The following is a 16,687-nucleotide window of genomic DNA, read 5'->3' as shown; positions in this document are numbered from 1 at the left end:
GCCTTTCACTGATCTCGAAAAAAAGTGGACCTCCCTTGAAATTTCTGGTACGCAAAGCTTTGCTAAATATTTAAATCAGTCCATAACGTTTGCAGTGCTAACACATTATCGTTGCCAAAATACGTCCTCTGAGAAAATAAAAAGGAAAAATCTGCGATCGTCAGCTTCAACTGTTTTTTGTTCTGACCGGTCTTATTGTTTATAGAAATGTTCACGAACGACTCGCGATGAATGCAAAAATGAAATAAGCAGTTCACGCCAAAATCCGCTCGTCCGCATAAACGCATATTATAACGGCCCCAAGTCTCACGGCGATATAATTGCAATGTTGGTTGCGAAAGAACGGCTCTTTGCCATTCGCACAGATATAGGGTAAAAAAGTGTTTGTTTTCACTTTGCATCTCTGTCATTCGGGAAATGTACCTAGTGAGATTTTGTTTTTATCTGTCAGCTTTAAAGACAAGCAGAAGTAACAGGCACTCTTGCCCTACACCCCTGTGCCGTTGAAGGTGGTTATTATAAGAGTTCGCGAGGCAGGCACGACGGCGAAAAGCGCAATCAGAGGGCGAAGTTATTGCCTCCAAAAGTAGCATTTGCGCGGTCAGCATCTTCTGACAGTGTTTATGCAATGACTGCGTTAGCAGCCCACCTGCACTGAAGCTACGTGATTGAATCTCGCGACCATACAACCTGCGTATTCCAAGCGTACTGCGTACGAATTCTGACCTGTAAATGAAGAAGAAGACGATGCACAGGATGACCACCAAGCCACTCAGGACTCCACTCACGATGGCATACTTGGGAAGCTCTGCAACGCCAGAATACAAACGAGCGTAAGCAGGCAATTAGAAAAACAACGTTTGCCGTGGTACCTGTTGTCTGAAAAAACAGATATGCCGTATATTTGGCCAGAGTGTGACCTGTCATAAGCGGCGCTATGCCAGACTGTACTTCTATAAACCATAGTGCTGAAACAGTCAGCTCGTGTACTCTAGTCGGCTGGCTGTTTTCATTTGCGTAATTGTTTTGGCAGGCTGTGTATTTGCCTCGGGACTCGCCTTTTTTCTCCTAGAGCTTGGTACGTTAATTATGTATGGTCACCGCGTAAAAGCAAGTCTGCGTTACCTCACCTATGTTAATTAAGAGGAATATCTAATCTTGCAATACTGCAGCTTTGCGTATTGAAACATTAGCGTAGCATTGGCTCAGTGTGCGCATACAGCTGTGCATGATATGCATCTCAAACAGAAGAGTGCAGGCCTGCTTCCTAATCTGTATATAAACAAGCACTGCCCAATACACCGCTCTCTTTTCCTACCAGCCAGCCGACGTATCACGTCGTTGGTACAGTGATTTCAGTAAAACTATGACCTCAGCCAAACTATAATTGAATATCACAAGCTCTGCACATGCGACTGCAAATCTTTGTGCTAATCGTTACATATAGGAAAGAGTATTGTTGGAATTAAAAGAATATTCCCTCTACATCCTGTACCACGCACGCACAAAAAAAAAATTAATTTGAATTGGTAAATACCTTTCATTTACTGGCATACACGACGCTATCATCCTGATATACTAACAGCTATTTATGCTAGGGCAGACAGCTATAAGTTCTCCTCCTTTCCACGGACTATTTCCAAATGAAATTTTCTGGCCGGACCGTACAACATGTGACTGTCTTTTTTGAATACGTACATATTTTTTTCAGGTTATTATATCCGTTGCACTAAGGTATTTGTCTGCGTAACTTTATCTTTACTTTTGAATGATCGTGGCAAGTGCTCGTCTTTCAAACACCCTTGCCTTTGGTGCGCAATGTTTAGTTGCGTATTGTCACTGATCTTCGGCTTATACCTAGTTTACATCGCTCTGTTTTCTTGCTCTTCTACTTTCCATAACAGACAGGGAAGAACGCTTTTTCTTCTCACCTTCGTCAGGGCACTTGGAGCCGTCAAAGCCGCACCGTGGCGTGTCCGGTGGAGGAACTCGCTTGCCACCAGGCCAGTGGATCGTACGGCCCGGAACATCGCTGAAGCTTTTGTTCACGCCGAAATAGTTGGCCACTACCTGCGCGAACATTAAATATTGGACAGGAGGAAGCAGCACTCCCATAGTGCTTTCAGTCGGTTAACAAAAGAAAGAATTGGCGAATGAAGTTTTCTTAAATGACAGGTTTACGCAACTGGTATGCGCCAGTAGAAGCAGTTCAATTTTACCAGGTATGTTTCCACTTATAGAAGGGAACAGTAAAGCACGTCACCTCGTGTAGCTGTGCGAGTAGGTAGTGTTATGAGCAACATGCTCGTACTAGTGCATGCCTGAAAGAAGCAGTTCGGCAGGGAAGGGACCAATATGTATGTCGGTGACAGCCACAGTAATACACTCAGTATAGCTTTCTTTCTTTATTTTTTTACTTGCTAGTGTTATGAGTACGGTCCTTCTAATGAGCGTATAAATTCTGACTAAGCGATCCGTTTCAGTCAATGCCCATAAGTGCACGTTTGTTTTGTGAAGGTGATGGAGTACACTTCTCTTGGTGAACGTTGACTCGCAAAATAAAAACTGCTTTTTGTATTATAGTGGCTGATCCAACTTTTCCATCAGGTTTTTCAAAGTAAAATGAAAAACAAGGCAAACACAATCGTAATTTTATGTTGTGAATCTATACGTTAGTAAAAGAGAAAAGTTCCACTGTGGCATACACGGCAATGATCGAGCGGAGTAGCTGCCCGTTCTGCCCATGACGGCATCAACTGGGTTACCATTCCTGGTTCGAGAGTCGACGCCGCGAAAAAGCTTTCAGTGCTTGCACGTTACCTGACATTAGCGCAGTGGAATTCCTCCGAATTCACAACTGCACGCCTTCATACCCTGGACCCTAATTTACAGCTCCGTACTCCGCGCGACCTTCCACGACGTAACTTCACGCTCCTAGTTCTTTTATGGCTTGGAGTAGCATTTTCAAATGCGTAATCTTTTCTTATCGCAATGGCCAACAGTCCACTTTGCGAGTTCTGCGTGGGCAAAACAATAATCGCACACCTCATTTGTGAGTGCCCTCGTTTCAACTTGCAAAGAGCAGCCCTCTAAGTCACCTTACACCAACTGGACAAGCGCCCAGTAACGGAAAACAGGGTCTTGGAAAAGTGGACTGTACGCGAAAATCAGCGCGCACCGCTTTGAAGGCAGCGCTGCGTTATTTAAAATGCACCGGACTTTGTGACAAATTGTGACTGTACATTGTGTGACGTAGGATGGGACGGTGACACTGTGTAACACTAGGAGCGCTTCGCAGAATGCCTGACAGTGACCACCGAAACAGTTTTGTATCGTATGTATGTGTGCGCGTGTGCTTTCTTTTTTTCTCTCTCTCGCCTATCACATCCCTTTGTCCCTCCCCCGGTACAGGTTAGCCAACCGGAGATAATCTCTGGTTAACCTGTCTGTCTTTCTTTTGCCTCTCTCTCTCTCTCTCTCTCTCTCTCTCTCTCTCTCTCTACACAGACTGATTTACTGCAGAGGGAACGCAGAAACAAAACACGGTCCGTGGAGTGTGGCTTAATAAATTTTATGTGAACACTTGTTTATGTGCATTTTAATTGTCTGTATATTCCCAAAGCCTTTCCAGGCTTCCCTTCTTCCTGTAGCGCTATAACCTCAATCCACGTATTTGCTGTGTTATTATTTTGCTATTTTGTTAGATACTCTTGGCAGTGTTTTGTATTTTCTTCTGTTTTTACTGTCTTGCTTAGTTGATAGCCGGCCCTTTTTGTGTTGAGACTTCCTATATTTCACATTTAATAATGAAGTATCTTATTTTATTGGCACTGAAAAATATTCTAAATTGCTGGTATGTTATTTTTTTTCAGGAACGTTAAGAACTATACTATAGTTCTATATGCATGCCAGCAGTCCCGACTAATGTTGCCAAATTAAACATATACACATTCGAGTGGCTGACTTGACTGGAACCCAATACTTTGACTGCCATTTGATTACTATTAACTTTTTTGCTTCACCTGATCAATAGTTCTCTGAAATGTGTTGCAATTTTTTCCCTTATGACAGAGATACAAACAAGAAAGTTTTTAAACATGTTAAAGAAATGACGAAATGAAATGTATTTGTCTACCTAACTTGGCGTATTTCGTTCTTTCTTGGCCTCGAAATGTAGTTATTGAATCTGAGAAAGAAATCTCCCAAAAAGTAGGTTGGTTCATTATGCAAGCCTAGAAAGTCTACTACGTGCAACTCAGCTCACCAGAAACTTTTGGTTTTTGTTCGTATTCAGCAATTTTGTAATTAAACCTCATGAGTAAATTAGCAATAAAAATATAGCGTAGGAGCTTCAATGAAAAGTGCCAATGTGAAATAAAGCATAATAGTTATTAATGCCGTACTTCATTCACATGCAGCTACGAAAAAACTTATTTTCTGCCGCATATAGCGACGCCGTTGTTTAAACAAGGCAACATGCATGTAAGGGGTTTCTCTCGATGACAGTTCGATAACGCTTTTTGTGCTTTCGATCATGCGCTAAAACCACGCTTCTATATGTTTGGCACGTTCCTTGGCATACAGCGAAATGCGAAAACACCCGTGTGCTTAGATTTAGGTGCACGTTAAAGAACCCCAGGTGGTCAAAATTTCCGGAGTCCTCCACTACGGCGTGCCTCATAATCAGAAAGTGGTTTTGGCACGTAAAACCCCAAATATTATTATTATTATTATTCCTTGGCATACACTGCGTAGCACTGCAGCTACTGTGGCGACTTTTCATTTTTTTTTCTTCATGGCCAGCTAGTTCCGCTTTGTATTGTACTGCTTACCTGATCCATCCATTTTGTTATATGACGCGTGCGGAGCCGATGTCGTGGCGAAATTCAATTCGGGCGCACGGCTCCCGAATATTTACTCACTTGGAACTCCTTCGTGACCGGATCCATATCCAGTATTGAGTAGTCGGCGTCCCTATCTCCGTTCTCATTGATCCGTACAGTTCCCGTGATGCCTACGAGAACAAGAAAAATGAAGTGCAGAAAATCGCCTAAAAAAAAAAAAAAGGCCACCGTGGCAGCAACTCCTTTAAGCACGACTGAGGTAAAATTGGCAAAAGCGAGGAACACGTGTCTTCGTGGCGCTGATATAGCGCGAACAAAGTTCCTTTTCAATTTTCTTTACGCTTTCAAAAGTAAGAAAAATATTTTTTGCATTGTAACGCTTCTCGTAGCATCCACAGTCAGAAGAGCAAAAAAAAATAACGCGCAAGGTACTTGCTTTGCGCCACCTGCCCTGTCGGCGCCTTAGCTCTTCTTTTGCTGAACATCGCGATTCTTTCCTAGAGAACGCCTATCGGCTACAGCACACTCAAAATTTAGTCCCCGGTAGTTTCATACGACACAAAGAACCAAACGTGCTTCGACACGTCTCTTCAGCAGAGATGCCGCATCCAGCCAGCCAATATGCATGGCTCCTTCCTGTGCACGTGCATCCCGAAATGAACGGCGGTCGATGCACGCAACAGATTTTTTTTTTTTTTTTTAATATACGCGTTGGGTACAAATCCTATACAAGGTGGCCACAGGTTCCTGCCGGCTAATATACGGAAATTTTCATTTCAGGGCGTCGCACTTAGTCCAGGTTAATAAAAGGGGCGCTAATCAGAAAAGTAACCTCAGAGTAGATACGTATATTCGCCTGCTATAAAGCTCTTACTGTATTTTCGTTCTTGTGGTTGTTTGGACTTGGTTTGGTTTTCACCGCGAGAACAGGCTTTGACGCCCATTTCGCGACTGAAAGCACAGTTCTATTATACTTCACGAAGCGTAATCTTTTGACATCACCAGGGACATACATAGTAACAAGTACGTTGGAAGCAGAGAAGGGAAATATCACAAAAGAAATATTCCAGGTCTCAGCAATTGTTGTGGTTCCTTTCGGCCAGCAATATAGTATCAAGCCGTTCACATGTGAAACGACCCTGCACGATGACTCAAGCGCTGCACAGAGGTAGCACACATAAAAACTCCGTGTTAGAAAATATATAATAAAGAAGACGCCGTGTTAAAAAAATATTGATAAATTTGATGGTGGCTCTTATTTATTATCGTATCTCTTCAGGCATACTGTGCTCCCTTATTAATGGTTGTTGTTCACATATTCCTTAGCTACAAGAGCACACTACCTAATTTATTCTCATTTTCCTGAACAACAATATATTTACATAATGCCACGTGCTGTTCTTTACAAACTTTATGAATGCGACGCGGAATTCACGCGTTCACCAAAGGTTCGACAAACAATGCCTTGCTCTGAAGGCACTTGGCGAAGTCTGCTAGTTCGGTTAACTGTCGGCAGGCCATGTTCAATGATGGACTGACGCCTGCCCGATAGAAGCACAAGAAGCTATCGCCGAACGTCACTGGACGTGAAGCATGGCCAAAGAACAGGGCCGCTGGCTTAAGTACATTTTGCACTCTTGTTCGGGCATGAAAACTGTCCCGGACACTGACATTGAAGAGACGCAAATGCCCGATGAGCCGTCAACAGGCTACGTGTCTTCAGCATTGCCCTCGCGTAGATCGATGGAAGCGTTATGTGCGCGGAAGGCAACTTGTGACGCTGTTTCTCACAGCATTTTCTTTTGTCTGTCACGTTGTGTGTGCACCATCGCAGGAAACCAGAGCGCACCGACTACGTAGTGACACTAAACGGCAACTCAGGCGCGTTCGCTGTAAAATACAAATGCTATAGTTGCTGGAATAAAACCACGCATTATGGTAAACAGCGCACATTGCTTTAGCATTCCCATTCCAGTCAGATTAACACGAAACATGAACCCTCTAGGAACGATGCATGCAGGGTGTTCAAAGAAAGCTCGTTCAACTCCGTTTCATTGGTAGGGCTACAAAGAAATAAAATGTAAGGACCTGTCAGACGAACAACCATTCCCATCCACTATGCCACCCACGCGATTCTCATTTGTATCTTCAAAAGACATTGACGTGTATGCGTGTCATGAGCATATGCCTCTTCAGGTGACGGTCGGCACTCATTGTGATGTTCTCGTGACCATTTTGTTGTTGGTTCTGGAATGTGTCAAATGCACACTGATAACCAATGTGCTAGGTCATGCTAGCTCATCTTGAACCACCTGACGCACGCGCGAGACGTCGCAGGCAGCGACTGCCATACTTGCAACTGTGGTGACGTTGTCCAAGCACACGAATTTCGGTAAGATCCTTAATCTTCAAAGCCTCGAACACACGACATTACTTACCTAATTGGCAAGGAGTGTGTATGTTTTCTTGCATTATTAGAAAATTGTGAACGACTTCAGCGATGCCTTTTAACAGATGTCTTACTTTGTCTTTGTGAGACGTATTCGCGTTTAACATTCCACAAAGCGTAAATATTTCTTCAATGTACGTTGTACACGTTTCGACGGACAACTGAGATTTCCTTGAGAGCACGTGTTACGCTTTCTTCTTCTTGTAAGTCGAGTCTCCAAAGCGGTCTTTCAATTTCTGGACAAATTTTTCCCAGTGGTCAGCACGCGTTCATGATTTTCAAGCCAAACAAGAGCGGTGCTGGCGAGAAAAATACAACGCTCCCAAGCTGCACCGACGTACTCCGTCCGTTATGACGGCTTGCGCTGTCTTAGTGGCTCAGCCAGTCTTCATCTTCACGACGTGTTCATCTGTTTCACCTGAGAATATTCGTGCTTCCGGCTTCTAGTAGCTAAGCTGCCTTCGTCTCTGGCTGACTTGACCGACGGCCTCTTCGGCGGTGTTCGGTGAACTGCCTGCTTTGGCGTCGGCTGTGCCTGTTGTTTCCGCTGGTAGTCCGGCCAGACGTCTGATTCTTCGAAGGTATTGTAGAACTGGGTTGTGCAGGGCGTCCATTGCCTAGCACTTCCACTACAGTTGTTAGGGATGTAATAATTTACTTTGTTTTCAGTGCAAAGGGTGAATGTGGTAGAGATGACATGAGATGATCCGAAACAGCCAACCACCAAAACTTCGCGCTACTCCTTGTTCCTCTTCTACGCTCCTCCGGTGCGGCGTCATAATATGGTCGCTGATAAGTAGTTGCTTCATTTCGCCAACTGCTGCTTTTTGTCGAGCGAAGCCACTTCATTGTTCTAGTATTTATGCGAATTCTCCGTTGTTGGAGTTCCTGAAGGCGATCACTTTACGTTCATCTTCTGCCAACCTTCTTGTATTGGGAAAAGAATATGCGATACATTGTACATTATGCTTGAGCATTTGGCAGGAAAGATGTGCCTCGCGTTTCTGAGTGTAAATATGAATATAACGTGCCCGTAGGCGCAAAATTTTCGTTGTAGTTCAAATATTCTGAAGTCACCATGCAATGCTGTGCAGATATACCTTAAATGTAATTAGCGTGCCACGGCTTGCCTTGCACCGTCAATGTACATAGGCTAATGCTGTTAAGGCGAAATTGAAAACAAGACAACCTACCTGTGAACGTCCGGTTCCACATTCTGCGGGTGATCTCTGAGCCGTTTATTATGCTCCCACCTCCACTAAGCGTTTCGTTCAACGCAATTGAGTAGAGGATGACAGCCTCGTGGAAGGCGGCAACAAAGTTGTTTACCTGAAAAGAGATTGAATTGATTGATTGATTGATTGATTGATTGATTGATTGATTGATTGATTGATTGATTGATTGATTGATTGATTGATTGATTGATTGATTGATTGATTGATTGATTGATTGATTCGAATCAGTGCAAGAGTACAATTATCTGAGTAGGTCCTGATCTCACGATAGGCCCTGATCATGAGGAGGAAATTCACAGGAGAATAAGAAATGGTTTGTGCTGCATACGGCTGGCATTACCACGTCATGACAGGCCACTTACCGTTATCCTTGAAGATAAAAGTCTACAACCATTGTGTTCTAGCAGTAATAGCATGTGAGGGCAGAAACTTGGAGGTTAACATTGAAGCTTGGGAAGAAATTAAGAACGGCGCAACGAGAAAAATGTTACGCGTAACGTTAGAGACAGGGAGACTGCGGTGTGAATTACAGAGCAAACGGGGATAGCCGATATTCGAGTTGACATCAGGAGAAAAAATTGAAGCTGGGCAGGCCATGTAATGCGTAGGGAGTTAACCAGTGGACTATTAGAGTTGCATAATGCGTGCTAATCGACGGAAAATGCATTCAAGGACGACAAGAAACTAGGTGGTGTGATGAAATTGGGAGATTTGCAGCCCCAATATGGGGTCACCTGGCGCAAGGCAGGGATAACTGGAGATAGATGGGGGATGTCTTCGTCTTACGATGGACATAAAAGATTACGGTCATGCTCATGATAATGATGATGAAGATGATAATTATAGACACTTCAATTTACATAACGAAATTATTTGAAGAAGCACCCGTAATATAGCTAAAACAAGTTAAAATATACCCCCATTTGCATGCCTAAATACAACCCATGGTGGTCGGGCTACATATATTAAGCCGTCTGTGTGATACATATCCTTATATATATATAGTCATATCATATGAAGCCAACAAACATTGACACCAAGGACAACATAGCGGAAATTACTTGCGCTTAATAAATGAAATGAAGAAAGTTGTTTTTTCATCCACTTTAATTTCCATTAATTTATCATTTCTTTATAATGTCTGTTGTTGCACGTTTTTCCCTAAAAACTTTTTCTGACGCCCTCCACGATATGGAACACCGGATATCAAGAAACTTTGAGGATGGACGCACTGCAAAGCTCAAATGCTGTTCACACTATCCACAGTAACGGAACGCACAATGAACTCTGGCTGCCTTAATTAACTGCCACAAACTCTTAAATGCACCCATCTTAAAGACTAATGAACGAGTTTTACTTATTTCGGAAGTGTGTTATTTATTGCCATTGAATAATTCAGAATTATGGCATTGCATCTGTGACTCTCATTATGATTAGTGATCGCGTGTTGCGCAGGCTGAGCAGATTGAACAAAATGCGATTTCTCAAGTCAGGGTCACTCCTGCACAGTATTAAAGACATAATTCGGAACAAGTTGGCGTCTAGAAAGGACACGATGTTTAATTCCACACAATTCACTGATTTAAAAAAAAGATCGCTTACTGCGATTCAATATTAACGCCCCAAGAAGATGCAAGTTTTCTTTGCCATCACAAGTTGAACTAGGCGCAGAATCACGGTAAAATCGCGGGATCGTGGCGCTTATTCAGGAAACTCTCTTCGGATGAGATTATACGTTCCTGTGTGGTTTTTTTTTTCTGTTGTCGTGAAAATAACTAATTATGCAACAATTCCCGAGTTATAATACTGTAAAATACAATCATTGCTTATTTCTTCGCAAGGTATTTCCTGTGGCTCGCCTTTCTTCAGCAAGTCATTACCGTACAACGACTACCGTTGCGTGCTTAATCCAATTTTGGCAAACAAAGCAGGGCTGATCAAAGAGAGGTATTCTAATCACTCGCGCTCCATCTCCTTTTAATAAAATGGCGTGCGTATCGCGAATGAACCCTCTTCATCTGCCGAGGTTTCTCGCCTTCCGTACAGAGTCCGCCGTGGCGGAAGCACTTGCAAAGCACCTGCGAAGATTCCCGCGCTTTCAATGCTATTTCCCTCGCCTACTACACGCATCGCTAAAGAAGCAGCACTGGCTACCCAGATTAGGGGTCTTCTTAACATTTGCTTCAGAGTTATGCATATCACACACATACACACGCACACACACGCACACACACACACATACGCACGCACGCACACGCATACACAAAATCGCCGCCGACTAGTCGCTCGAGGCACTTCGCGTGTATTCGTGGGCTTCTTTCATGCTCGGAAAAACACTTTTGTGTAGCACATATTGAGCAGCAGAAAGCTGTATCGGGAGTTTTTCACGTCACCCTATAATTTTCTCATTGACGCTTTTCACCTAATTATAACACTTGAGAAGTTTATTTATTCATCAGACAAATCATGTAATTTGGCCAAATGCAAGCAGTAATCTGAGTATCTCCAAGCGACAGCAAACAACATTACCTTGGTTCTGTCTAGCTACGTGGCATATTAGCGTGTATTTAAATATTGGTGCATGATAGTTGGGACAACCTGCATATATATATATATATATATATATATATATATATAACAAAACATACATGCCATATGCATACATACTTATTCTATGACGTATGCTGGTGGAATCTTGTAACAGATTGGAAGACGTACCTCTTCGTTTCCAAATGAGAAGTTGAACTTTTCCAGGGCCAGTTTCTTTACCTCCTGGGAGAAGTTGATGAAGTCCTCCGTCTCGGGTGTCCTTGCGATGACGGTGAGCAGCGCCTCGTAGGCCTTCTGGGCTAAAGCGTTCTTCGCCTCGGGGTCGCCCTTGCGGAACCAGGGCTTGCGGCTGTCGTTGCGGCTAAGGACAGACGCCCGAGAATGCCTGACGATTACTTTGGGGAAGCACGCGTAGCTTAACATTGGAAGCCGATTACGTAGATTTCACACTAAAAATGTGGAACCATCAGGCTCCTCTAAATGTGAACGATACGGGCTCCTTTAAGAGGAGCAAAGATGAAATGAAAGTTAACTTGTGTAAAGTGTGTCTGTCGATCTAAGGTTTGCTTTCATTCTTCTCTATAAATTCGAACATATCTTATGCTATTGTAACGGTTTCAACCATTTTGCCGGCGCTTTGTTCACATACTTGTCTCGATTCATTTTTCATTCAATATAGTTAGGCAAGAATGAAAACCGAGCATAAATACACCCTGGGTGAAAGTACACATCCAATGTTGTGCAGGTACCCGCCGTGGTTGCTCAGTGGCTATGGTGTTAGGCTGCTGAGCACAAGGTCGCGGGATCGAATCCCGGCCACGGCGGCCGCATTTCGATGGGGGCGAAATGCGAAAACTCCCGTGTACTTAGATTTGGGTGCACGTTAAAGAACCCCAGGTGGTCGAAATTTCCGGAGTCCTCCACTACGGCGTGTCTCATAATCAGAGAGTGGTTTTGGCACGTAAAACCCCATAATTTAATTTTTTAATATTGTGCAGGTGATTATTGGTAGGGTTGAGGAAAAAGAACGCTTGGAAACGTGCGAATAAAGCGCCGTCACGAAGCCTCGCATAGTGCTTCTAGCTGACGTTTAAGCAAAAAGGTTACACTTGCGTGCTGCGTAAGAAAGAAGCCGGTTGATTTATCGTTCTTTCTTTTTCCAGCGCCGCGCAGGAAGGCACTTATCTGCACCCTCGAATGCTGATCTGATTTCCAACAATTCATATTACCGTGCTTTTTATCAATTCAAAATTGATAAAAACAAAACTAACTTCGCTTCCGATAAACCCTAAATTGAACTTGGTTTTTATTAAACTTTTGCGCGCACAAGGCAGGACGTCGAACGAAGAAGGGACACACAACTAGCGCGTTCGACGTTGTGTCTTTGTGCGCGCAAAAGTTTAATAAGAACCATGTACAACCAACTCACCCAAAACGTAACGCTTTTGAACAAAATTGAACGGAGGAGTAATTTCTTGAGATTTAAAGCATAACGCTAATCCAGTTAAACTCAAAGCCGTTCAGCAAGAGTTGATGGGTTCCTAATAAGAAGTGTGAATGTTTTATTCGGCAAGGTAAGGAAGAGCTAGGTAAGTCCCAATTTTCTAGCAATTCAGCACGCGCCACAGCAAAACAATTGTGTATTTTACCTTGCCGCTGGGCGAACAGAGAGGAAGCTTGGTCTCACTGCCGCGTATGAAAAACCACGTGGTCTCGTTCTAGCCTTTCGTCGCATCAACGCCAGATACCTGGCTATAGATGCGAATGTCTCCGCACTAGCAACCTTAATAAACGACAACGGTTTGTTTACTTGGTGGCTATCAAGCTGATGGCTTATATTACATCACCTCGCCACGGCGATACCGGGTAATGGACACCGCTCATAACTAGGTTATCTGAGCGAGCCACCCCTTCTCTCTCGCGAGTTGGTGCTAAACAGAAACTACTATTGGCCTCGCATATTTGTGCTCCGAGGAGGCATTGAGAAACGCGTCATACACGTGGCCTCCGCGAATAAATTTCCACGGCTCCGAGAAGAGCTCCTCATCCAATCTGGGCAGCCCGGTCTTATAGAAAGCCCGCTTGTTCTCCATCGGTATTTCCTTGCTTGCTTGTCTTGTTTTTTTCTTTTTTCTGTGGCTGCCGGTTCTTCGATGCAAGACGTAGACTAATTTTCTCCGTGTGGTAGAGGCCCGGGCAGGGCTCTGATCAGCGCGAAATGCAATTACGTTATAGCTGTGGCGATCAGAACGATCTGTCGTTGCAGCTCGCTTACCACAGCCCAGCGGCGACGGCCACGCCCGAATAGGCACTGCTGCACGAACAACGGTCGGCAGGAGGTTCGTGGAAGGAGGGGGTCGCTGCCTTAGTCCGTGTGGCTAATTGCAACCATAACCAAGTTCCGGAGCGCCCCGTAACAGAAGCTTTTCCAAGCTGTTTGGTACCAATTACTTCATTTCTTATAAAGCCATTAATAAACCTATGTTCCTTTCTTTATTGAGCTTTATTTCTCCTTTCTTTTAGAGCGCAGCTCTTAGGTGCCCGTTCCTAGGTTGAGCGTCGCAGCCCCTCAGACTAACCGCGCAAACGCGCTCGTGCGAACGCGCTCGCGCGTTCGTCGTCGTCGTCGTCATCTTCTTCCGCAGCTGGCTCCGATGCCGCTCATCAAGCCAGCGTTCTCATAATGCCCCTCCTTCTGCGAAGGCGCGGACGTTTGCCTCAATATACAGCGAAATGAAAACACGTATACACCTGCGCTCAAATTTTTCATTAGCGACTATCGTAACCATCGGACATTTGCGTTTTTAATCAGCAGATGCCCTAGACAGAGAAATTTCGGAGAGAAACGAGTCGCACCTCTCCTGAAATGTCTTAGTGCTGCCGAACGCGCAAGTGCGTGGTGAGGTTTTCTTTCATGGTTCATAAGCGCTTGGAAGGTTGGCGTACGTCTTTTTATGTGAACTGAACAGTGCTTTCATAATTCTTTCATGAAACTTCAGTCTACGATGGCCTGATTTATTAAAAGCAATCAATCCTCGTCCACCCGTAGTAAAAGAATACTTCTGAGAAAGTACATGTTAAATATGATTTCCTAAACAACTAGTTTAAAATTGCCTTCTCTGTTACACGTGTCGACATGTTTTTTTTTTTTTTACTGAGAACACGAGACAAGAGCATCAATGAAATTTCGTCACACTTGTAGCAGTGTTACGCTACGCAAGTTGAAGGAAGGTAGCGGAAGCTGCAAACTAGCTTCTACATTATTGCAATTTTGAAACATGACGCTGCCGCAACGGCCACAAAGCTGTTTCTGCTCTACCTATAGGTAATCGAGCATATATAGCGCGACACCCTTGCCCGCTGCTTTCTATCCTGCAAGAAACACCCACGGATAGCGGAGTCGAAGCTCGGATGGAGAGCTTCTTATTCTGTCGCTGGTAGTTGACCAAATGCTCAAGGAAGCTCACTTTGGTGTTCATGTTTTATTGTATCATTCGCTTAGAAGTCGGTTGTCTTTCCAACTAGTGCACTTCATTCCATACGCGAACGCCTAAAAAGTGTAAGCGGTTCTGCAGCAGGAACCTTGCCACCAGTACTCTTAGGCACATAAAGGAATAATGAATGAGTTTTAACAACCCAAAGCAACGTAAGGGCGATGTGAGACGCGGCCATAAATTAAAGACGACTGATTAAATTTCACCAGCCGGGGTCATTCAACTTGCCTCCAGTGCTCAGTACAGGAGCGTTTTCGTATCGGCAAGACACCGCTCCAACTGAAAATTTACATACGATATCGTACTTAGCACCACAATGCGTTAGGAAATTGTATAAAAAAGACACGCACAAGATTCACTGCTTTCGCTCGTGAATTTTTAAACTCCGTCGAAGACACGAAAAGAACAGGGATCAAATAGACTGCGTCTGCACTTACTGGTGAATTTTTCTTACCTGCTGAACAGCTCCACCGAGAAAAAGACGTACTCTCCGCTGCCCACCATGTTGAGCTCGAGAGCGGCAAGCATGATCTCCCTTATCGTGTCCGGTGAGGCACACATCAAGATAACTGCGATAGAAAAAAAACGAGAACAAGAAATCTGTAGAGTTTTCGGCACGGTTTCATGACAGGAATCAGTCAGTGACGACTTTTGATCAATCACTGATTATAATTTTGATAATTGGTTAGCTCGGCATCCACTCTCATTGTGCTGTACCGTGCAGTTTTGCCTATTTATTACTCTCATATATACGCTTATTGTGGGAGATGCAAAAAATAAACGGCTAACATGGTGAGAGACTCATTGGGTTTCTTCTATTACTTTGAAAAAAAAATATATTTTGGTGCGTCAAACAATTTGAATTAACGCTCATGCACCCCGTACAGATGTTAACCGGCTAAGCTGAAATGCGCGGCCCCGGTGTTTATCGCTGGGTTCATTTCGACGATTTATTAAACTCTTTCTCAATTATTGGTTATGTCTTTCCGTTTCTTAACGAGGTTACGTACACGTTTGGTTGTGTTTATCACAGTGTTTATTTGAAATGCCACGCATTGGGCTTCGCATATTCACCATCATGGAGGGGTGGGATGAGCGGTTCATTGTGTTAATCCAGCGGGTTCATCAAAGTATTTCTAAATTATGTTACGCATGTGTGTTTTGTAATGAGTTAATCATAGTGTTTGTGACTCGGTTATGCACTGTAGTTACCAAGTGACACACCGGGGCAGCACATTTCATTTATTTAAGGACAGGGACACAATTTTGAAGCTATGGCGAAGTCGGAGAAAGAGTGCGCGCTCTGCTGCGAGATAGAAACGACGTCACTATCGGCGTAGCCAATGGCGCGCCGCACCTTCCGGCGGAGGGTGTCTGTGGTCGGACTGCGAACGTTTCGCCTAGGCACATACAGATTTCCTGTAATGTTTAGATAAATGTATATGTTTTAAATGCGTAACATTTCCATGCCTACCCAACGAGAAATCTCGTTGAGAAACCCCCCTAAACAATGGCTCATACCCCTGCACTAGGGCTTCTGTGATCGGACCACAAGCTTTTCGCTTAGGCATATACAGCTTCACTGTGAAATGTTTGAGTTTACCTTGTTTCTGCAAGTGAGCTATGATTAAATTGCTAAAATTGCTAAATTTAGCTGTAATTTTTACATCATTAGGATCTACACGAGGAGCCACATGAATTCAAGAAAGAAGGCAGACTAAATTCGCAGTTCAGTGTATAAGCAATAAATATTCTAAATGCAACAAGATCGGGTGGTAAAAGAACTGCCCACTATGGGTGATATAACTTAAAACTATTCTAGACCTTTCTATTCAAATTCTGCAATCAGCCCTCCGCGATTGGTCAAAAACTTTTTCGAACCAGCCCCACTTCACCTATCTGTCACGTGACGTCACGAAACGCGCAATAGCTCCCCATCTGATATGACGTTTAGACACTGATTATGCATGATGTTATTTCTGATTCGACGCTGGTTATTTCTGATTCGACGCCTTTTCGCCATTAGTCCTCGGTTATTGGTCAAACGTTCTTGGGCTGCACTCACTTCACATGCCTGTCACGCGAGGTCACAAAACCGAAAAAAAGTCACGGCGT

General features: G+C 43.9%; 1 protein-coding gene across 1 annotated transcript in view; it reads right to left on the bottom strand.

Moving 5' to 3' along the window:
• Positions 1-16,687, bottom strand: part of LOC126531601 (atrial natriuretic peptide receptor 1-like) — a 199,702-nt gene that overhangs the window by 116,506 nt on the left and 66,509 nt on the right. Inside the window, exons 2-7 of the mRNA XM_050179199.2 lie at positions 15,027-15,141; positions 11,247-11,439; positions 8,487-8,622; positions 4,923-5,014; positions 1,932-2,070; positions 727-808 (exon numbers count right to left, since the gene is read on the bottom strand). Of these exons, the coding sequence (XP_050035156.1) occupies positions 727-808; positions 1,932-2,070; positions 4,923-5,014; positions 8,487-8,622; positions 11,247-11,439; positions 15,027-15,141 (757 nt within the window). The remainder of the gene's footprint in view (positions 1-726; positions 809-1,931; positions 2,071-4,922; positions 5,015-8,486; positions 8,623-11,246; positions 11,440-15,026; positions 15,142-16,687) is intronic.

This window comes from Dermacentor andersoni, chromosome 5 (assembly GCF_023375885.2).
Source record: "Dermacentor andersoni chromosome 5, qqDerAnde1_hic_scaffold, whole genome shotgun sequence".
NCBI lineage: Eukaryota > Metazoa > Arthropoda > Arachnida > Ixodida > Ixodidae > Dermacentor > Dermacentor andersoni.
Note: the sequence above shows the minus strand (reverse complement) of the source record. Positions and strands in the feature narration are given on the sequence as shown.